This window comes from Salvelinus sp. IW2-2015, linkage group LG6.1 (assembly GCF_002910315.2).
Source record: "Salvelinus sp. IW2-2015 linkage group LG6.1, ASM291031v2, whole genome shotgun sequence".
Taxonomy (NCBI): domain Eukaryota; kingdom Metazoa; phylum Chordata; class Actinopteri; order Salmoniformes; family Salmonidae; genus Salvelinus; species Salvelinus sp. IW2-2015.
The window spans coordinates 15250477-15273390 of record NC_036845.1 but is presented as its reverse complement, the minus strand read 5'-3'; the positions used below and the strand labels follow the sequence as shown (position 1 = coordinate 15273390).

Genomic DNA, 22914 nt, shown 5'->3' with positions numbered 1-22914 from the left:
AAAGCACCTGTCACTCAAAGCCACCAGCGTATGTCAGACACAAGAAAATATTTCTCCTTTCCTTAAAAACCTTGGCCTTAACACGTATAAAAAAAACCTAGGCCTACCGAGAGTAGGCCTACCGAGAGTTATTTTTTTATTTGACCTTTATTTAACTAGTCAAGCCAGTTAAGTACAAATTCTTATTTTCAATGACGGCCTAGGAACAGTGGGTTAACTGCCTTGTTCAGGGGCAGAATGACAGGTTTTTACCTTGTCAGCTCAGGAATTCGATCTTGCAACCTTTCGGTTACTAGTCCAACGCTCTAACCACTAGGCCACCTGCCTAGTGAATGAAGGGAAGTATGAAAGGGACAGGTATGCTATAATATGAAGATTACATTGACAATCCTTAAAATAGAAACAAATAAACACAACAGCCTATTTATCAACAACGCTGATTATCGAGGGGGAGAGTGTTGGAAAGATTTCTCAAATATTGAGAGGAACTATTATAATTTGAATGGATGTAACAAAATAAAATAAAAATATAAAAAAATACTTTGTTGACTTCCTACTGTGGGAGGTGAAGAAAAAATTACTGAGAAGCCCAGCTGGGCACTTTCCTACCTTTTGACATTTACAAGAAGCAGGACATGTACGCGATATATGCAAAAGTATGTGAACACCCCTTAAAATTAGAGGATTCGGCTATTTCAGCCACACCCGTTGCTGACAGATGTATGAAATTGAGTACATAGGCATGCAATCTCCATAGACAAACATTGGCAGAAGAACGGCCTTACTGAAGAGCGCAGTGACTTTCAACTTGGCACCGCCATAGGATGCCACCTTTCCAACAAAGTCAGTTCGTAAAATGTCTGCCCTGCTAGAGCTGCCCTGGTCAACTGTAAGTGCTGTTATTGTGAAGTGAAAACGTCTAGGAGCAACAACGGCTTAGCCGCGAAGTGGTAGGCCAACACAAGCTCTCAGAACAGGACCACCGAGTGCCGACACACTCACTAGTGAGTTCCAAACTGCCTTTGGAAGCAATGTCAGCACAATAACTGTTCATCAGGAGCTTCATGAAATGGGTTTCCATGGCCGAGCAGGCACACAAGCCTAAAATCACGGCCTAATCGCCCGACCTCACTAATGCTCTTGTGGCTGAATGGAAGCAAGTCCACGCAGCAATGTTCCAACATCTAGTGGAAAGCCTTCTCAGAAGAGTGGAGGCTGTATAGCAGCAAAGGGGGGACCGACTCCATATTAATGCCCATGATTTTGGAATGAGATGTTCAATGAAAAGGTGTCCACATACTTTTGGTCATGTAGTGCATTTCTATCAGTGCTCAGGCGTGCGTGCTCCGTCAACATTAACAGGACAGAGAAACCAGACACATGCTCATTTCTCAGATGGAGTGTGTATATGATGGTATGAAATCAACCAAAACGTATTTCTCACAAGTGTTGCAAGTTGTGATCTCCGCAAACGTTTCTACTCCGAGAATTAGAACGGTAAATTACTGTGATTAGTACATGCATTAACAGAAATTAATGTAATAATGAGAGGCAGGGATTGACGGTAAATTGCTTGTTTTAAAAATGGTAGGCTACCACATGGGTATTCATAAAAGTGCATTGCGGACGACACTGTGTGTATATATAGCCCAGGTTACTATTCTACTTTGGAATTTTTTTTGTCTCGCCTAGGGCAGCATATCGGCCAGGAACGGGCCTGATCAGCGTTGATTAGTCTATAAATGAAGGAAAGATTACGTATCAAGTTATACCATGCCAGGTTGGACAGGATTGGCGCATTGTCCATTTGACACATTAGTGCATTATAGGCCTCGGAGCCAGAACAACCTTGTCGACCGCTGTTGAATAATTAATGAATAGCCAGACACATGCAACTTTATTTTTTTAAATAACAATTTATTTATTTACTAGCAAGCAATGAAAACGTGCGTTGTATAAAAGAAAGTCCACACATCAAAGCTTTTTTACTGAAGTGCCATAGCCTATAGCGCTCTACACCCCCGCGCGTCTAGGGATTAGCTGCTCAAACATCAAAGGACAGTTGGAAAGAGGAGATGTAGAACATTTAGTAGACACCATTAGCAAAATATTTGCTTAGAATCATTAGTGAACACTCCCACTATTAGGTCAAATTTATCTGCATGAAAATGAAGTTAATAAAACATTTTATAAATCCTAAAATGAATGTAGATGACAGTCTTCTTCCATAACCGTCAGCTACACAGTTATTCAGTGACTGTCACAGCCCTAGTCTCAGCACAGTTCCTATTGTATACACTTATGAAAATGATTCCGGTTGGAATGACATGACGACAAATGACATTTTCCACCCTCAGAGCATAGCATACGGAGTGGCCTTCGTGAAGTTCCATTCACCACCAGACAAAAGTGATCCACCAACCACAACACCGGTAAGAGAAGCTCAGCCGCCATCTTTAACCTTCTTCTACATAACCCATTCTCCACTGAGACTAAGACTCAATAGACTCATTCAGTTTATAACTAAACTCAGCAAAAAAATAAACGTCCCCTTTTCAGGACCCTGTCTTTCAAAGATAATTCGTAAAAATCCAACTAACTTCATGGATTTTCATTGTAAAGGGTTTAAACACTGTTTCCCATGCTTGTTCAATGAACCATAAACAATTCATGAACATGCACCTGTGGAACGGTCGTTAAGACACTAACAGCTTACAGACGATAGGCAATTAAGGTCCCAGTTATGAAAACTTAGGACACTAAAGAGGCCTTTCTACTGACTCTGAAAAACACCAAAAGAAAGATGGCTAGGGTCCCTGCTCATCTGCGTGAACGTGCCTTAGACATGTTGCAAGGAGGCATGAGGACTGCAGATGTGGCCAGGGCAATAAATTGCAATGTCTGTACTGTGAGACGCCTAAGACAGCGCTACAGGGAGACCGGACGGACAGCTGATCGTCCTCACAGTGGCAGACCACGTGTAACAACACCTGTACAGGATCGGTACATCCAAACATCACACCTGCAGGACAGGTACAGGATGGCAACAAGAACTGCCCGAGTTACACCAGGAACGCACAATCCCTCCATCAGTGCTCAGACTGTCCGCAATAGGCTGAGAGAGGCTGGACTGAGGGCTTGTAGGCCTGTTGTAAGGCAGGTCCTCACCAGACATTAACAACGGGGCACAAACCCACCGTCGCTGGACCAGACAGGACTGGCAAAGAGTGCTCTTCACTGATGAGTCGTGGTTTTGTCTCACTAGAGGTGATGGTCGGATTCACGTTTATCGTTGAAGGAATGAGCGTTACACCGAGGCCTGTACTCTGGAGGTGGAGTTTCCGTCATGGTCTGGGGCACTGTGTCACAGCATCATCGGACTGAGCTTGTTGTCATTGCAGGCAATCTCAATGCTGTGCTGTGCGTTACAGGGAAGACATCCTCCTCCCTCATGTGGTACCCTTCCTGCAGGCTCATCCTGACATGACCCTCCAGCATGACAATGCCACCAGCCATACTGCTCGCTCTGTGCGTGATTTCCTGCAAGACAGGAATGTCAGTGTTCTGCCATGGCCAGCGAAGAGCCCGGATCTCAATCCCATTGAGCACGTCTGGGACCTGTTCGATTGGAGGGTGAGGGCTAGGACCATTCCCCCCAGAAATGTCCAGGAGCTTGCAGGTGCCTTAGTGGGGTAACATCTCACAGCATGAACTGGCAAATCTGGTGCAGTCCATGAGGAGGAGAGGCACTGCAGTACTTAATGCAGCTGGTGGCCACACCTGATACTGACTGTTACTTTTGATTTTTACCCCCCCCTTTTTCAGGGACACATTATTCATTTTCTGTTAGTCACATGTCTGTGGAACTTGTTCAGTTAATGTCTGTTGTTGAATCTTGTAATGTTCATACAACTATTTACACATGTTAAGTTTGCTGAAAATAAACACAGTTGACAGTGAGAGGACGTTTTCTTTTTTGGCTGAGTTTATATTATAAAGCCCAAATGATTGCAGAGTTCAACTCGAGTTGAATTATATGTTTTCTGACCTTTTAAAGTGCTCTTACATATACACTGCATTTGGAACGTATTCAGACCTCTTGACTTTTTCCACATTTTGTTACAGCCTTATTCTAAAATGTATTAAATAGTTTTTTCCCCCTCATCAATCTATACATGATACCCCATAATGACAAAGCGAAAACCGGTTTTTAGACATTTTAGCAAATGTATAAAAATACAAAAACTGAAATATCACATTTACATAAGTATTCAAACCCTTTACTCAGTACTTTGAAGCACCTTTGACAGCTATTACAAACTCGAGTCTTCTTGGGTATGACGCTACAAGTTTGGCACACCTGTATTTGGGGAGTTTCTCCCATTCTTCTCCGCAGATCCTCTCAAGCTCTGTCAGGTTGGATGTGGCGCGTCACAGCACAGCTATTTTCAGGTCTCTCCAGAGATGTTCGATCGGGTTCAAGTCCACCCTCTGGCTGGGCCTCTCAAGGACATTCAGAGACTTGTCCTGAAGCCACTCCTGCGTTGTCTTGGCTATGTGCTGTCTTGTCTGGACTATCATTAAATGTGAAGACTTTTATTTATCAAATCAATTCTCTGTGTAATTGTTATTACGTGATTAAACTAATCATGTAAACTTTGATTAACTAGGAAGTTGGGGTACCACAGAAAAATGTTGTTTATAGAGTGCCAATTTCCCGAATATAACTCTTTAGATATTTTCATATCAAAACAGTCGCTTATTAATGAATTGTTATTATTACCTCATCAGTTCTCATTACTGAACGTCGCAAACCCTTGGATATCTGCACAAACCCTAGCCTAAATCATGGATCAGCGATATACAAATTGGCTTAATTATTTATTTACTAACTAAATAATCACACAGAATTACATAACAAACAAACAGTAGATATTTGGGTTACTACATGATACAAAGAAAAAGTCCCTAGCGGACGAAGCCGATATGACTGCTTGGTAGACAAAGGAAAAGGGTGGGGACTGAGAGAGCGGGAAAGACAAAATGGATTCACTACACATCGGGGATAATTGTACTCATGGACATGTTAATACTTTGCACATGAATGTCCGCTCATTCTGAAAGAAATTGCAATGTACATATTTACGCTTGTATGTCTTTGTTGTCTCTCCGTTGAAAACACTCGATTGTCCTGTCGAGTTCATCATAGTTTCTGGTAAACAAGTGCAAATCAAAAGTGCAAATCAATCCCAGAACAACGAACAAAGGATCTTGTGAAGATGCTGGAGGAAACCGGTACAAAAGTATCTATATCCACAGTAAAACAAGTCCTATATCGACATAACCTGAAAGGCCGCTCAGCAAGGAAGAAGCCACTGCTCCAAAACCGCCATAAAAAAGCCAGACTACGGTTTGCAACTGCACATGGGGACAAAGATCGTACTTTTTGTCATCTGGTCTGATGAAACAAAAACAGAACTGTTTGGCCATAATGAACATCGTTATGTTTGGAGGAAAAAGGGGAAGGCTTGCAATCCGGAGAACACCATCCCAACCGTGAAGCACAGGGGTGGCAGCATCATGTTGTGGGGGTGCTTTGTTGCAGGAGGGACTGGTGCACTTCACAAAATAGATTGCATGATGAGGGTGGAAAATGATGTGGATATATTGAATCTCAAGACATCAGTAAGGAAGTTAAAGCTTGGTCGCAAATGGGTCTTCCAAATGGACAATGACCCGAATTATTAAGGACAACAAAGTCAAGGTATTAGAGTGGCCATCACAAAGCCCTGACCTCAATCCAATAGAACATTTGTGGGCAGAACTGAAAAGGTGTGTGCGAGCCGGGAGGCCTACAAACCTGACTCAGTTACACCAGCTCTGTCAGGAGGAATGGGCCAAAATTCACCCAACTTATTGTGGGAAGCTTGTGGAAGGCTACCCGAAACGTTTGACCCAAGTTAAACAATTTAAAGGCTATGCTACCAAATACGAATTGAGTGTATGTAAACTTGTAACCCACTACGAATGTGATGAAAGGAATAAAAGCTGAAATAAATCATTCTCTCTACTATTATTCTGACATTTCACATTCTTAAAATAAAGTGGTGATCCTAACTTTTTACTAGGATTAAATGTCAGGAATTGTGAAAAACTGAGTTGAAATGTATTTGGCTAAGGTGTATGTAAACTTCCGACTTCAACTGTATATTTTGTAGGAAGTGTGTTTTATACTCTGTGGAAAAAGTGGCGATTCTATGACGCCTGATGTAATGTCTGGGCTCACGGGGATGTGGCCACTGACTAGTTAACTTTATAACTAAACAAGTATCTCGTTTAGAAGGCCAACATGACATTACATCTTCTCACACACAGTTTCATATTCAATCATATATTTTACACAACATTCAGGTTGAAAACTAATAACTGAGAAATGTACACTTCCAAAGCTACCGTTATTCTGTGCTACCATCCTTCCTGATGTCACAAAATAAAACATTTTAGAACGGATTGTTCTTTAAATACCCGCTGACCATTCCCACTTTCTCAAAAATTGAAATATTGTTTATTCCTCCAATTTGGGCAATAGGAGTTGAACAACGAGAAGCTATTTGTTACATAGGTTTATTTCCTCTCTCTTTCTGCATGACCGGGGGGTTCTGCCAGGAATTTATGTCCTATCGTAAAGTCATAAAACTTGTGGTGGGAGCGAGAGAGGGGGAGCCGCGATGTACACCCCCAAAGGGCCTTGTCGTGACAGTGCTTAGGGTTGTTGTCCTGTTGGAAGGTGAATCTTCGCCAAAGTCTGAGGTCCTGAACGCTCTGGAGCAGGTTTTCATCAAGGATCTCTGTACTTTGCTCCGTTCATTTTTCCCTCGATCCTGACTAGCCTCCCAGTCCCTGCCTCTAAAAACCATCCCCACAGCATGATGCTGCCACCACAATGCTTCACTGTAGGTACGGTGCCAGGTTTCCTCCAGATGTGATGCTTGGCATTCAGGCCAAAGAGTTCAATCTTGGTTATATCAGACGAGAGAATCTTGTTTCTCATGGTCTGTGAGTCCTTTGGGTGTCTCTTTTTTAAATCGAACTCCAAGCAGGCTGTTGTGCCTTTTACTGAGGAGTGGCTTCCGTCTGGACGCTCTACCATAAAGGCCTGATTGGTGGAGTGCTGCAGAGATGGTTGTCCATCTGGAAGGTTCTCCCATCTCCACAGAGGAAATCTGGAGCTCGGTCAGAGTGAACATCGGGTTCTTGGTCACCTCCCCGACCAAGGCCCTTCTCCCCTGAATGATCAGTTTGGCCCTGCAGCCAGCCCAGGAAAAGTCTTGGTGGTTCCAAACTTCTTTCGTTTAAGAATGGTGGAGGCCACTGTGTTCTTGGGGACCTTTAATGCTGCAGACACAATCCTGACACAATCCTGTCTCGGAGCTCTACGTGCAATTCCTTTGACGTCATGGCTTGGTTTTTGCTCTGACATGCACACACCTATATAGACTAGGTGTGTGCCTTACCAAATCATGTCCAATCAATTGAATTTACCGCAGTTGGACTGCAAGTTGTAGAACAATCTCAAGGATGATCACAATGGAAACAGGATGCACCTGAGTTCAATTTCAAGTCTTTAGAAAGGGTCTGAATACTTATGTAAATAGGGTATTTATTTTAATTTTTTAAAATTAAGTTTGCAAAAAAATCCAAAAATCTGTTTTTCGCTTTGTCATTTTGAGGTATTGTGTATAGATTGAGGAATACAATTCAAAAATTCAATTTTAGATTAAGGCTGATTTTAATGTTGAGGTCTGATTAGATTAGACTGATTGCATTGTAAGTCCATATGGCACCATCTGTTGCGCAGATCCAGTAATATGCTTCATTCGCAAATTAATGGGCACTGTTTTATTTCTTTATTAGATGGTGTTTGTCTTTCCCATTCATTTGGGATTTAGGCATATAGCTGGGTCCACACAACAGATGGGCTAGACTGTGGACTCATCTAGAGAGTAGACAACGTTTATGCTAAACTTTCTTTGATTTGAGTGAACTGGAATTTATACCATCAAAAATTATGTTTATATGCACTGTCCTGTGCTTTCCTAACATGACTGACTGATCAGACTCTCTCACAACACTGTCTTTCTTGCCCCCTGACAGAAGTTGACCAAGCTGGGCCAGTTCCGGGTGAAGGATGAGTCCCCCTCGGCTTGCCCCAGTCTACAGCCAGGCAGCCTCTTCTTCAACAGAGAGAGCACCTCCAAAGCCAGCCCAGCGCTCAAGGGTACTACTACTGTATTCAAGCTAAAGGCCTAGTTACAGCTAATTTCAGATTGCATGTTTATTAGTGCGCATTGATGTGGCGTGATTGAGCTCCGTGAGCGAAAAGCAGCATAGGGTCTGCTGGTGGGGTGAGAAATGTGAAACAATATTTCCCAACTTCTCTCGGTCTCGTCACCTCTTCTCCCCCCACAGTTTCGCCACAGACTGAGAAGCTCAGCTATGCAGGTGCCGCCCTGCAGTCTGGGTCTGGCCACTCCTCAGCCCCACCATCCTCCAACTCTCCCCCACCACAGGTAAGGACCAAGGCTTGGACTGCATCCCAAATGGCACCGTTAGCCCTATATAGTGCACTACTTTTGATCAGAGCCCATAGTGATGCATCATTGGCTTCTCTAAGACCAGAACTGATGGTGAATCATTCATTATGTCCTTCCAGGCTAGTGCGGACTGACCTGAATCTCCAGGCTATGATACTAGTTATGTCTCAAATGGCACCTTATTCTATTCCTATATGGTGCACTAGTTTTGCCAAGCGCCTTATGGGCCTTGGTCAAAAGTAGTGCACAATATAGGGAATAGGGTGCCATTTGAAAGGCAGACACCATATTGATTTCTTTAAAAAGAGGTACAAGGTGATTCTTTTTTTTTTTGCCCTGCGGCTGTGTTCGGTAGACTGCGCCCTCGTAGCTAATGTAGTATAGATTTAATGTAAACATTGTAAATCATCGATAGTGAAAAGAGATGACAGTATGGAGGCATATGTTTGCTTGTGGTACATTTTTCCAGAGGGAGATGGATCATTCTTTCAAGCGAGAGGCGATGTTACTCACTTACACATTCATTTACATAAGTGTTAACATAATTAGGACCTGCATTTGTTTGCTTGTTTTCTCTGCTCATTTTTGTCAGTTATCCCACTTATAGAAATTATAAGCAGTTTTCTTTCTAAATTTCTTGTTTTCTTAATTGAAAAGTGAGTGTTCTCAACTGCTTTGCTCTTTGAGTACGTATTTCTCTCATGGTTTTACCATAAGGACAAATTGCTTTATCCATCCTCTCTCCTTTTACCTAGGCAGCAGTGAAGAGGAAGTTTGAGTTCACTAAAGAGCGCCAGACTGCCCTTGCTCCGCCCCCCTCAAAGAAACCCAGCCCTATGGCCTCTCCTGAACGGGGCACTACCACCCCCAAACCCAAGGCCAAACCCAGCACAGCCAGTACTCCCAGCCCCATTGCTGCCAAAGGTAAAGACACCCTGCAAGTCAGTCAGCCTTCCAGCCAGCCACTCACTGACTCACTCTACACATTTTTCACCTTGTGTGAATAAAGTAAGTTTAATAAATCGATGCAAATACCCTGATAGTTATATATTCTTATTTTCCCCTCTCCTCACCTCTGTCATTCTTTTCACACCAGTCACCCCTGCCCAGAAAACCCCAGACACCAAGAAGAAAGAGAGCCTGTCCAAACCAGAAGCCAAGCCCAGATCCAAACCCTCCAAAGCCCAGTACAGCTCCTCCGAGGCCACCGTTCCCCTCAACAAGATCATGGAGGGGGTGGTGTTTGTGCTGAGCGGCTTCCAGAACCCCTTCCGGGGGGACCTGAGGGACAAGGCCCTGGCCATGGGGGCCAAGTACCACTCTGACTGGACCCCTGACGCCACACACCTCATGTGAGTGGAGGAGATGGAGATAGAGGGTGCTGGGACTGGAAGGTAGTAGTTTGGGAAGTACTCTTAAGTTGGGTTCTCATTGTAATCTGAAATCATATTGGTAATTTAAAGATGCATGAAAATGGTAATAGAGTGAGGTAAGAACATATTGGAAACAGGTCAACAAGAATTGTGTGGAATACAACCAACAATGGGGCTAGTATTATAGTGGTAGTGATGTTTCTAGGAGTAATATTATCAAGTATATTCTCTATCTCATATACAACCAAGACTCTGTCTCTTATACACATCTAGATGTGTATAAGAGACAGGAATTGTGTGGAATACAACCAACAATGGGGCTAGTATTATAGTGGTAGTGATGTTTCTAGGAGTAATATTATCAAGTATATTCTCTATCTCATATACAACCAAGACTAGTGTAACTAGAGGAGTATCACGATAACAGCATGCAAAGCAAAGCAGACCATATCACCCTAATCACACTCTGCCATAGTAGTAGTGGGCTGTCCCTGGCTTCCTTCCAGTGCCTGCATCCCATATGGCACCCTATTTATTGCACTATACAAGGAATAGGGTGCCATATTTTGGATGTAGCCATGGTCACTTGGGACCCTGGTCGAAAGTAGTGCACGATATAGGGAATAGAGTGCCATCTGAGACACAGCTTTGCTAACCAAGGGTTTATCATCTGCTTCATCCAGCTGTGCCTTCTCCAACACCCCCAAGTACAGCCAGGTGAAGTCAGCAGGGGGCGTCATCGTCCGGAAGGAGTGGGTGCTGGACTGCCACAAGAGGAAGCAGAAGATCTCCTTCAAACGGTAAGGGGAGGAAGGGGGAGACTGAGGGAGGCAGAACGAGGGGGAGACTGAGGGATGCAGAACGAGGCGGAGGGAGGGGGAGACTGAGGGAGGCAGAATGAGGGGGAGGGTGGCAGAGAGAGAGGGGAGGAAGGTAGACTGTGTTGTTAAGTCTGCTTCAAATAAATGGGTCCTTTGACTCATTGCCACCCATTCTCTATCAGAAAGCTTCTTTGAATTGAGCGAATGAAGTGAAGTTGGCAGTTAATGGTGTTTATAAGCACCTATTGCCAAGGCTTTAACTCTACCCATGCAGCTCACTGAATAATGTTATCTTGAAGAGCTGAGGCCTGCTGTGATGTATTCAGTTCTACTAATATTTCTTGTCACTACAAGCGGACTCAATAAAGATCTCTCTTCAATCAAAACTGTGTATTGAAGAATACATGGCTGAATCTCGAGTTAGTCAGAGCAAGGCCTCAGATAATATGAAAAGGGTATTTGAGGGGTTCTTACCGCACCTCTCTTCAAAGTGAAAATGTCTTTCACATAAGGTCTTCACTTCTCGTCTGTCACCTGAGGTGAAATCACTGCTTCCACGGGTAGTTACCAGACCTGGTTTCAAATACTGTTTGTAGCTCAATAAGACCTAATTTCAAATACATTTTGAACGACGTGTTTAGACAAAAAATGTTTTTTAAATACAAGTTACATTTTGGAAAGTATTGACATGCATTTACAACTACTTATATTTAAAGTTATTGTTTTGGGCTGTGTATTTCAAACTACTCAAATACACAGAAAGGTGTATTTCTAAATACTTATAAGCGAAACATGCAACAATTTAAATGATTTTACTGAGTTACAGTTCATATAAGGAAATCAGTCAATTGAAATAAATTCATTAGGCCCTAATCTATGGCTTTCACGACTGGACAGGGGTGCATCCATGGATGTGCCTGGGCAGACATAGGCCCACCCACTTGGGAGCCAGGCCCAGCCAATCAGACTAGTTTTTCCACAAAAAGTGCTTCATTACAGACATAAATACTCCTCAGCACCCCCCTCAGACAATCTCGCAGGTGAAGAAGCCATATGTGGACATCCTGCGCTGGCGTGGTTGTGTGACAAAACTGGTGCACCTGTGTAATGATCATGCTGCTTAATCAGCTTCTTAATATACCACACCTGCCAGGTGGATGGATTACCTTGGCAAAGGAGAAATGCTCATTAACAGGGATGTAAACAAATTTGTGCACAAAATTTGAGAGAAATAAGCTTTTTGTGGGTCTGAACATTTTTGGGGATCTTTTATTTCAGCTCATGAAACATGGGACCAACACTTTACAGGTTGCGTTTATATTTTTGTTCAGTGAAAATATGCATGTATTTGAACGCAGGTCTGGTACTTTCTAGGCTAGGTCAGGTCTCAGTGATTGCTGCCTGCATCAGTCACCTCCCATGTTTTTCTACACATTTCTCTACTCCTGTACTATGCGCTCATTTTCTTTAGTCAGTATTGACATCATGTCTGTGTAATTGACCCTCAGAAACAAATGAATATCCGCTCATCTAATTTGAAAGCGGTGTGCGAAATGATCAAGTTCTATTGTAAGAGGGTGTTGCGGAAATAAGTCCAATTAACACTGTTGAGGTATTAACACGCTAATTGTGTGTATTTTTCTCTGCGTTAGCATCAGAATTCTACATTGGGACGCACACACACACACACACACACACACACACACACACACACACACACACACACTACCACCATTATTTGTCTGTGTTTACAGACCTCTGCTGTAGACTGCTCACCATCTCCCTAAACCACTCTCCTTTTTTTATAGAGAATCCCTCTCGCCTTCCACTCGTCTATCCTCGTTCCTCATCCATCCATCCATCCAAGCCATCTCGTCTCCATTGTGCAGCTCTTGTTTGGAGTGCGGAGCTCTAATGATTTATTTCTTATTTAAAAGCTGCATCTGCTATGGGTAATTGAAGGGTCCACTTCCTTTGAAGAAGACTAGTGCTCATACACACACACACACACACACACACACACACACACACACACACACACAGAGACACACACACAGAGACGTAGACACACACGCATACTCAAACACAGAGAGACAGTTGTCGCACGGTCGTACACAAACACACAGGCCAACTCAAACCAGACGAACACTGCTATGCATCTAAATGTTTTGGGCCTTTTGTCCTTTAGAGACCACTTCAAAATGAAAGGAGGGACAGAGAAGAGGAGAGGAGGGCCGCACGCTTCCCTCAAGTGGCATCAAGATAAACCGGCAACACAATGGAATGAATGTGGAATAAATAAGTAAACTTTGCGTTAGTGTAGATTATTGAAGGTTCCGTCCGTCGGTAACATCMGAAGTGCCTCGGAAACCTTTTTAGATTCCCTTTTAGTTATCACAGACCTATGTTYCGTCCCAAATTGCACTCTATTCCCTAAATAGTTTTTTRCCCTTTACCATTATTACCTTAGATAACAAATCGTGATGAAGAACTGGTGTTGTGCAAATAACCATTTTCCTCCAGTAAAGCCCTTGACCTTTTCATAATTAGAATTTTRGTATGAAAGGACAAATTTAACTGATCCAATAGAACTTTATTCCTCCCCTCAGATTGTGCGTAATTCCCCGTCCCCCCCCAGGAGGCCTTTTGGTAGACCGTCATTGTAAATAAGAATTTGTTCTTAACTGACTTGCCTAGTTAAATAAACTAAAAAATATTGAACCAATTATGATCGTAATGAACATGAATGGGTCACAGTGCTGTCGTCATTGTCGCCAATAAAGGTGCATTTGAATACAGTAGCCTAGAGAATACAGTGGCTACCTATTCAAAACCACAATGCTAGTCCTCTATAATTTTGCTACTTTTATTATTTGATATTTAGTCTGCCCTTGGCTTGTAACTTACCTGAATCAACAATCAGACATATTGTTCAATCTGATTTATTGTAGAAGTAATTAATCAAAAAGACACATTAACGTATTAATAGTGCTCATGGTCATACAGTAAATGTTTTTATCTGCTTTAATMCTTTTTTGGCCCTGAAGTCGAGACTAATATTATTTTCCCACACAATTCAGATGAAATACGTAGCCTTCCGGGGACCTCTGAGTGCAGAGGGAAACAAATCACTCTTGCGCACTGCTCTCCATAGAGGGAGGATAAGTTTTCCTTTAGGACCTACCCTCTYGTAGAGCTTTGAGAATTATATTCCTTAACTCAATTCAATACATTTCTTTAGGTAATTCGCCATACTGCATATGAAGTGAAGTGTCCTAAGAGGATTGAGAAGCTCAGAGAGTCTCAGAACCCGTAAGCTAAGCATWTAGCCAGTCGTGTGTGTGTGTGTGTGCACCCGKAACACTACATTAGGAAACCCTCAACTTTTTCATTTTTAATCTAAACCGTGCTGTAGGATATGAGGAATCGAAGCACAGAATAGAGCAGTAACAGTGTGAGTAGTGATGACCCTTGATAGCCGTATTTCATCTTAGCGGTCGTCTTGGTGACTTGAGGGGCTGGAGAGTGTGTGTGGAAAAGGTAATGCATCTTTGATTGAGAATGAAGTGGCGTGCGTGTGTGTGTGTGTGTGAGAGAGAGGGTTAGCACCGCCGCTGTCGAGGCTGAGGCTCCATTTCACCCGGGTGCCACAGCCACACGCTTTTCCGCCGCACCTCTTTCTCCTCATCCAGACGTATTGTTTTATTCTGTCATGTATTCGCTTCACGGACAGCCTAATCTAATGCAATTTAAGCCACTTAACTTTTTCATAGTGCACGTTAGCCGTTTAGTRGTGCCTGAGCGGACCAGGTTAAGGACTTTCCCTCAAGGGCACTGCCACCACACTGCCAGGCTCGCCCGTCATAGGACCCTCTCAGTCCCTCTCTGTGGGGTGGCTCGGAGGGCACTGACACACCGACACACCTCGATGGGTGTCTCAAAACCTATTTACTGGTGTGAATGGCCTGGTTCCATTCCAACAAGGGCATTTGTCTTGTCAGTAAAGGACTTTGATACTGCAGTAGACAATATGTCACGTTCTATTGATGGTAKGGAGGTAGATGTAGGCCCAGTAAAATAACGTAACGTCAGATCCACACACTTACTTAGTTCGACCGCCTTTGAATTCCTCACAGAACATAGCTCATCAAATTCAAGGTAGTGCATACATGTTTGTGTTTCCGCCCTGTTTGCGTCGTAGCACTTCTAACATTTGCAAAACAACATGTACAATTACATTTACAGTAGTGTGTCAAATGTATATTTACATTAGAGCTGGAACGGTAAACCAAACATTATCGACATCGACCATAGTGGTCACTTAAAGCAGACATTTTGCTGATATCGTTCATTACGATAAGTAGCCTATACTAGAGAAATGTGAAGTTTGAAATGAAATACATTTAGTTAATATGGGTGATTGTTAATGGGACACGTGATGGCTACAATCATCAAACTAGTAGTAGTAGTTTAAAGCGTAATACAAAAAAACTGGTGCACATGAATGTTATAAACTTATTGATCTATTTATCGGTATCGCATCAGTTAATTTAGTTTTTGTCTATAACACCCAGTTAAATGTACATTCTGCAAATACATAATTGTAGGGGACAGAACCACCCCCAAGTGTCAAACAAATCCACTTAACAGGAAGAGGGAAGTATGTGGATGCATTGACTGTGCTGTCCATGGTGCTGATTTCTGGTACCGTGTGTGAGACATGTGACTGTGGTGTGTGTGTGTGCAGTCTGTTACTGTTCTGTGTCTGGCTAGCCTTTGTTGTGTTCTTCCAACATTTGAACCTTTGCGCAGAATTCCAGCCAGTGTGATCATCCATTTGCTGCACATCTAGTGGGACTCTTCTTGTTTACCCAGTCAGATGTTTTGCTTCTTTTCCCCTCACCCCTTTTTTTGTATTTCTTTATTTAATACGATCTTTCTCTTCTTTCCCGCATTCCTCTCTTTCTGCCAGGTACCTGATGGACGGAGCGGAGTCCAGCTCGGAGAGGAGCGACGTAGAGGAGGATGAGGAGAGTGAGGAGGAAAAAGAGAGGAGGGTACGGGCTACTTAAACCGTTCCATGACCTAGCAGTATGACATGACATGATTACCTAAGAAGAAGAAAAAAACTATTCTGCTTCAAGTAATTGTAATTGTTCTGATTTACATGATTGTATTTGTTTTATTCCAACCCTGATACTGCCCTCTCCGTCGTTGACAGACMCCACAAAAGAGGAGAGAAGAAGAAAGGCAACCCACTCCCAGAAAGACCCCCATCAAGAAAGAGGAGGAGGATCTGTATGGTGGCTCCACAGACGCAGATGAACCAGGTTTCCATTATACACACCTCCATTAGAGCTGGGGCGATAAACCTAAAATGACTGATTTTGCTACACAGCGTTCCTCTAGATTGTTTTAAAATCATTTGGTCAACAGTAATAKCCTATGTATTATCTCGATTCCTGTTATAAAAGTATCCGCCTGTCCTTGTTTCGCTGTCAGCTGCTGACTCTCACTCCCTCTCCCCACTGTGCGCACGGAGGAGCGAGAGATTAATTCTGAGAAGCACAAGCATATGACCGTTGCTCAAAATGCTAATGCGGGAAAAATACAGTTTTCAAAGGAACTACTGTTCTATACTGAACAAAAATGCAAACACATCAATTTCATTGATCTTACTGAGTTACAGTTGGTATGAGGAAATCAGTCAATTGAAATAAATTCATAAGGCCCTAATCTATGGATTTCACTTGACTTTTTTTAAGATGCCTTAAAAAAAAATGGGCCTCAGGATCTCGTCACGTTTTTTTTGAGCATTCACATTGCCATCGATAAAATTCAATTGTGCTCGTTGTCCGTAGCTTATGCCTGCCCATACCATAACTCCCCTGCCACCATGGGGCACTCTGTTTACAACTTTGACATCCGCAAAAAACTCGCCCACACGACGCCATACACGTGGTCTGCGGTTGTGATGCCGGTTGGACGTACTGCCAAATTCTCTAAAACAACGTTGGAGATGGCTTATATTAGAGAAATGAACATAAAATTATCTGGCAATAGCTCTGGTGGACATTCCTGCACTCAACATGCGAATTGCAAACTCCCTTATCGCAATATAATWTTTTGTCCATTTAGCCCAGCTCTATCACCTCCCCAAATGTTTTTTTACTGTAATTTATCACTGATTTATCGTTAGAGAAAAAAATGGTAAATTTACCCAGCTCTAACATACACCTGGGTTATGTTACAGACATAATCACTGATCAAAATGCATCACCCACAACCACTGTCTCTTGGTTTTTCCTGGGGTTGAATGTATGAATGAATTAGTTAATGCGTGAATGAATTAATGCTTTAATGTTCCGTAGGGAAATCTGCTTGGCAACATATGGGACATTAAAATATTAGTTCATTAATTAGTTCATTCATTTGTTCGATCATTCATTTGCTCATTCTTTCATTCAAATGTTATTGACAAACTTTAATTGGATTTCACTCCCTACGACTTCCCTGTTCAAGGTAAATAATAGTAAATAAACACTACCACGGGAGATGGGCCTAACGTTGAGGATCAACTGCTAGCTAGGGCAGTATGTCTGTAGTGCAGTTAGAGGCGCTAGCAGAGTAGTCTCAAGATGTCTTAAGAGAGATTCCTGCTACACCTGAGACATAGAGGTGAGAGGAGGGATGAACAGATTGGGAAGGAGGGGAAGTATGGAAATGTATGAACTCACTACTGTAAGTCGCTCTGGATAAGAGCGTCTGCTAAATGAKTCAAATGTAAGTGGACAACCAGGATAGAGGAAATGGAGCAATGAGCTAAGAGAGTGTTATTTTGACTGATGGGGGTATAGAGGATTCTGAGGGTGACATGTTTATCATCCTAAACATTGAGGCTGTAGTCAAACCAGTCAGGATCACTTCAGATATTCAGTGCAGCARTGCTTTTGAAACGAACAACAGAACAGATACTAARTTGTGTAGCGGACATTATTCTCTCCACTTATTTATAAACCTGCGTAAATCATTGCTGCCAGTTTTCTCGTGAGCTAATGGTGCTCACAACAGACGACTACACACTTTTGATAGCAGCTGAATCACGTGTGTCGGAATGGAAGGACTCTGACATGGTGTTGGATAGGAGAAAGGAACATACTCTCTGGCCATACTCGTTTCCAGAGACTCGTTTCGTCARCTTTTCCTGCCAGAGTCATAATTGCCGTACATGTATTTCTACGGCCATGTAGTGAATGAAATCGCTCGATGGTCTTAATACATTTGCTCTAGTAGCTAGCCGAGGAAGAAAGAAAGACTAACACCACAACGACTGAAGAGGATGGACATGAAAGAGGGTGAAATGGACAGAGGGAGAGAAGTTGGGAAAAGACTGCTTTAATGAATTGCATGYAGGAATGGACGGATTGACAAAGCAGCCATTAAAAGGACAGGAAGAGAGGGATGCGTGTCGAGAGGACAAAAGAAAGAAGCACTTGCGTAGAGCAACCGCTGCCGAGAGACTTGTGCATGATTCTAATTTCTATGGTAATGCGAGGCCAGGAGTAAGTGGTCCGGGCGCATTAGTGCGACGAGAACGTCTTTACTAACTCATCACATACCTGGAAAGAGGGAAGACGAATGAAGGGTCTCAATAGTCTAGAAGTAGCTTATTTTACTTGTCTCCTTCATCTGCGCTGGTTGGAAAATACATATTAACAGTATTAAGGAAACCTTTAACTAGGGCCTAAGTACAAGGCCTTTTTATATTGGAAGAGCAAAGCTTAGAGAGGTATGGGTGAAGCACTTACATACTTTTCTACAGCGTAGTATAGACTTAAGTTATGACCCGATGTAGGTTAGTAAGATGGTACGCTTCTGATGTAGGTTAGTAAGATGGTATGCTTCTGATGTAGGTTAGTAAGATGGTATGCTTCTGATGTAGGTTATGTTCTTCTGATGTAATAACATGTTGTTATTATCCTGTCTCCCACAGAAGATGAGTCTGGCATGGACACGGAGGACGAGCTGAAGAGGTAACTAACATCACCAATGAACATGAATGGGATAGTGTTCATATTTGACTGTAGCGGGGGTCGAAGCCATGTCCTACTGCAGGACCTCTGGGTTGACAGTGCCTCTGCCCTAGCCTGGTTTCAGATCTCTGTGCTGTCGGAGTTGCCCAATGACCATAGGAGTTGCCCAATGGCCATAGGAGTTGCCCAATGACCATAGTAGTTGCCCAATGACCATAGTAGTTGCCCAATGGCCATAGGAGTTGCCCAATGGCCATAGGAGTTGCCCAATGGCCATAGGAGTTGCCCAATGGCCATAGGAGTTGCCCAATGGCCATGGAGTGCCCAATGGCAATAGAGTTGCAAGACAGCACAAAGGTCTGGGACCATGATACCTTGATCCTCTTGTTGCTCATCATGGTTATAATTACACGTTTGTTATTTTACTGGGTTTGCCAACTCGCCATATATAATTCTTCCATCTGTTTAAGGCGGGTGTAGGTAGGTTGGAGAGAGATCGACGGAGAGAGAGTGTTCTCATTTTGATTCATTAGTTGTCGGATTGCGCTGTCGTCGTGAATGTAAATGAATTGCCGAGCTTGTTGGTGGAAAGGACTTTTGTAGTAGAGCATCAATACAAGTCTTAAACTCCGCCATACTGAAACGCTCTCTTTCGGTAATCTGAAGAGAGCGTGGGTGTTTGTTTTGTATGTGGGCAGAAATGTCTGATTCTGTCAGTTGTATTTGTTGTGCGGCATCACAACAGAATGAACAGGTGTGGTGTCTCTTCATTCAAGGACACCAGCAGAGCATCAATCAGTAGTTTCATAACCCCCATTGCATAAACAACTTTTCTCTCTCTCGTCGGCAGGGTGGAGAGCGCGAGTCGGCAGAAGGAAGGAGAGAAGGAGAGAAAAGGAGTGAAGGAGGAGGACCCTTTTGGAGYGTCGACGGACGAGAACACTGACGCTGAGGCCGAGGAGGACAAGCCCATCCCTGAGTTACCAGGTCTGTCTCTGTCTGTCTGACCTTGTCTGCCTCTCTCTGTATAGTCTGTGCTGGCTGTGTGTGTCAGTTTGTTCTTGCTAATTGTTCATGTTATTTAACATCAATGAAGTACTTTTCTGTAAGCCATGCTGGTTTGAAAAACGCTCACAAACGTTAAGTTGTCAAATTGCAGACGATTTCTTCTCTTTTTCCCATCAGTGATGAACAATGATGATTACTGTAATGCTATGCAGGGAGTCTTTCTCTCATGCGGATCTTTCATTTTCTTACTYCCCTTTAGATTTCCTAACTGGAAAGCGATTCTTCCTCTACGGCAAGTTCCCCAACAATGACAGGCGCCTACTCCTGCGGTACATCATCGCCTTCAACGGGTAGGGAGAAGAGAGACTGACTACAGAATGAGAGTAGGGCAGATTTTCCTGTAACAGTAGTACTTTACGYGTACTTTTTGAGGTAATACAAGTGATCAGCGGATGAGGGCTTGTGTGTCATTGTACCTTTATAAAACAGTGTTTGGGATCTCCGGCGAGACGGGTAGCTTTCTCACTCTTCCTCCTCTTCCCCTCTCTATATCTCTCGCTCTCTGTCTTTGTTCATCTCCCTCTCTCTTCAGGGAGGTGGAGGACTACATGAGTGAAAAGGTCCAGTTTGTCGTTACCGGCGAGGGATGGCACGACTCCTTTGAAGACGTGAGTGTGACCTCCCTTTTGTTTCCTTCGAAAGACCTCTTGATGTTAAACACACACAACTATGAGAGTGCGATACACAAGCAGGCAGGCGCACACTCACACACCACGAACATGATTTGTGTAACACACACACTTATAAAGGTATCATCTCTTTGTAAAAAGGTAACGACTCCAGGGAGTTAGAATGCTAGTCATCTATGTAAAGTGTTCAATTCATAGTCTGCTCCCAAAAAGAGACAGAGAAATGGATAATGGTATTTTCCACTTTGAAAGGCTTGGAATGAAATAACATTGCCACTCTAGCTATCACATGATCATCTTAAGTGAAATAAGTAGTACATTTTTCCTAGATGAGGCCAGACAAAATTGATTCACTGTTTTAACGTATTTTTCCCCCAGAAAAGTGAGGCGAACGAGTGGGAAAAATAAATAAAATAATAATCATTAGGTGGGTAAGGAATAACAGTACTTTACCACACTGTCCAAGGCTATATGGACATGAACACTAGGCGAAATATTCAATTTCAGACTGATTTTCAGATCATTATTATTATTATTATTAATACACAAATTAACATTATTCACATCGGATGTATGATAGAATGCGATATCCTATCATTTTCAAAAATGATTGAAAACAAAGTAATGTATGAATGTATTATCAGTTCGTTAATCTACTTCATTGTATAGCCTACCAAATTCAAGAATGATTAACAATAAATCATTGTAATCAAATTGAAATGTTGATGCACAATAATGAGTACATTACCTGAATGCATCTCTATAGCCGAGGCGTTAACAAAATGTTCATACACATATTATTAGACCCTCTCATAGACTAGGCCTGGTAGAAAGAGGGTCAATCAAGTTCGGTCCGCCAAATGAATGTAGCTTTGGAAAAGAATACATAAATCCAGCCATAGAGTATAACCTTTCATCATCAACCACAAAAAAATAGTTTTATAACATGCACAATTAGAAGCATCKATYTAAATAGATGAAGCGTGGKTCAATTCGAGKCCAGTAATTTTGCTCACCGCATCCTCCTTTGACTGTCTRGTCTGGCTGCCACGACAAGCATGTGTGTGCCACTGGCGATGTACTTTGCTGGACACGCTAGCTGTTCTCGGCGGCGCGTCATCACTTCAAACGCATTCCGTCGTGGTGTTATCGGTTGGCCTACTACCAGTCAATTGGTTAAATTACATTGTTGTTTCGTCTATTAATCGCTTCTAATAGATCTGAAAATGACGCAATAACCATGAATTTAACCGACTGTTTTTTTATAATGAGGGACGTCCCATGTTTAACCTGGACACATAAATAGTAGGAATTTGCGCTGGCTTCAGCCATGACCGCATGAGAGAGAAATTAAACATCTGCACGTCGCCTGCAGGTGCCAGTGTGTGTGTTTCACTATCCAATCCGAGGCTCGAACATGATCTGAGCGTGTGATCTGAGGCTGTTTGGTCTCTTGGGCATCAAKTTGGGAAAGCCTCAAGGCAGAGCGGACAGTGCATTATAAACAAAGAGCTGCGTATATTGGCCAAAAAATAGAACATCTGATTATTATTTTTAATTTTTTTCGGGCTGTGGAGAAAAGTGAGGCGTGGCATCCGTTAAACATTCATTCAACTTTGTACGGCCTAAGTATTATTTATATATATTTTTAAATATCCCAAAAAGGACGGATTCTAGGACATGGATAATTTTAGGAATACTTTTGATGTGCTGTTTACCTACCTCAGGGCCTTTTTCGTGCATCACTGATGTTTGATTTGGTATTGGACATGCGTGGTTAGTTGCCTTTTGATGTAGGTCTGCGACACGGACATCTGTGTTCCACGCCAGCTCATTTGCAATGGAAAGTGCTTCTGCCAAGTCACGAGCGTTTGAAATATATATGTTGTTGACCTATTTGGTGTACCATTTTAAATATTGGCTGGCGAACCCTCATGCGCTCAAAGGGTTCAGTCTCTGTAGCCCTTTATTTTTAAACAGATTCCCACCTCCTGACATATTTTCCTCTCGCTTTCTCTCTCCCTCTCTGCCACAGGCACTGATGGAGAATGGTAATTTAAGCTTTGTCAAACCCACATGGATTTTTGCCGTCAACGATCGACAGAAGATGCTGCCGTATCAGCCCTACACTGTTGTCCCTTGAGACTTGCATTTGCTAACATGCTCACACACACACACACACACACACACAACAGTTTTGTACCTGTCCAAAGGGTAGGAGAGGTCTACGTTGAAGCCATAGACACAAGCTCTTCTCAGGTAAATGAAACCAAGCCTGTGCCATTTTGGTACAAATGCCTTAACTTTACCTGAAGCCATCCAGAGAGCTGGATGAAATGGTTTCCTTACCAGAGATGGCATATCTTCATAGACTTATCATTACCGGTGCACAAAAA

The 22914-nt window shown here is 42.8% G+C and overlaps 1 protein-coding gene across 1 annotated transcript in view; it reads left to right on the top strand.

Moving 5' to 3' along the window:
* Positions 1 to 22695, top strand: part of LOC111965187 (DNA repair protein XRCC1) — a 27303-nt gene extending 4608 nt beyond the window's left edge. The window contains exons 5-17 of the mRNA XM_023989217.2: positions 2358 to 2432; positions 8155 to 8278; positions 8470 to 8570; positions 9350 to 9518; positions 9691 to 9946; positions 10651 to 10767; positions 15761 to 15845; positions 16010 to 16118; positions 18782 to 18821; positions 19672 to 19808; positions 20089 to 20179; positions 20422 to 20497; positions 22554 to 22695. Of these exons, the coding sequence (XP_023844985.1) occupies positions 2358 to 2432; positions 8155 to 8278; positions 8470 to 8570; positions 9350 to 9518; positions 9691 to 9946; positions 10651 to 10767; positions 15761 to 15845; positions 16010 to 16118; positions 18782 to 18821; positions 19672 to 19808; positions 20089 to 20179; positions 20422 to 20497; positions 22554 to 22661 (1488 nt within the window). The 3' untranslated portion in view covers positions 22662 to 22695. The remainder of the gene's footprint in view (positions 1 to 2357; positions 2433 to 8154; positions 8279 to 8469; positions 8571 to 9349; positions 9519 to 9690; positions 9947 to 10650; positions 10768 to 15760; positions 15846 to 16009; positions 16119 to 18781; positions 18822 to 19671; positions 19809 to 20088; positions 20180 to 20421; positions 20498 to 22553) is intronic.
* Positions 22696 to 22914: the final 219 nt, after the last annotated feature.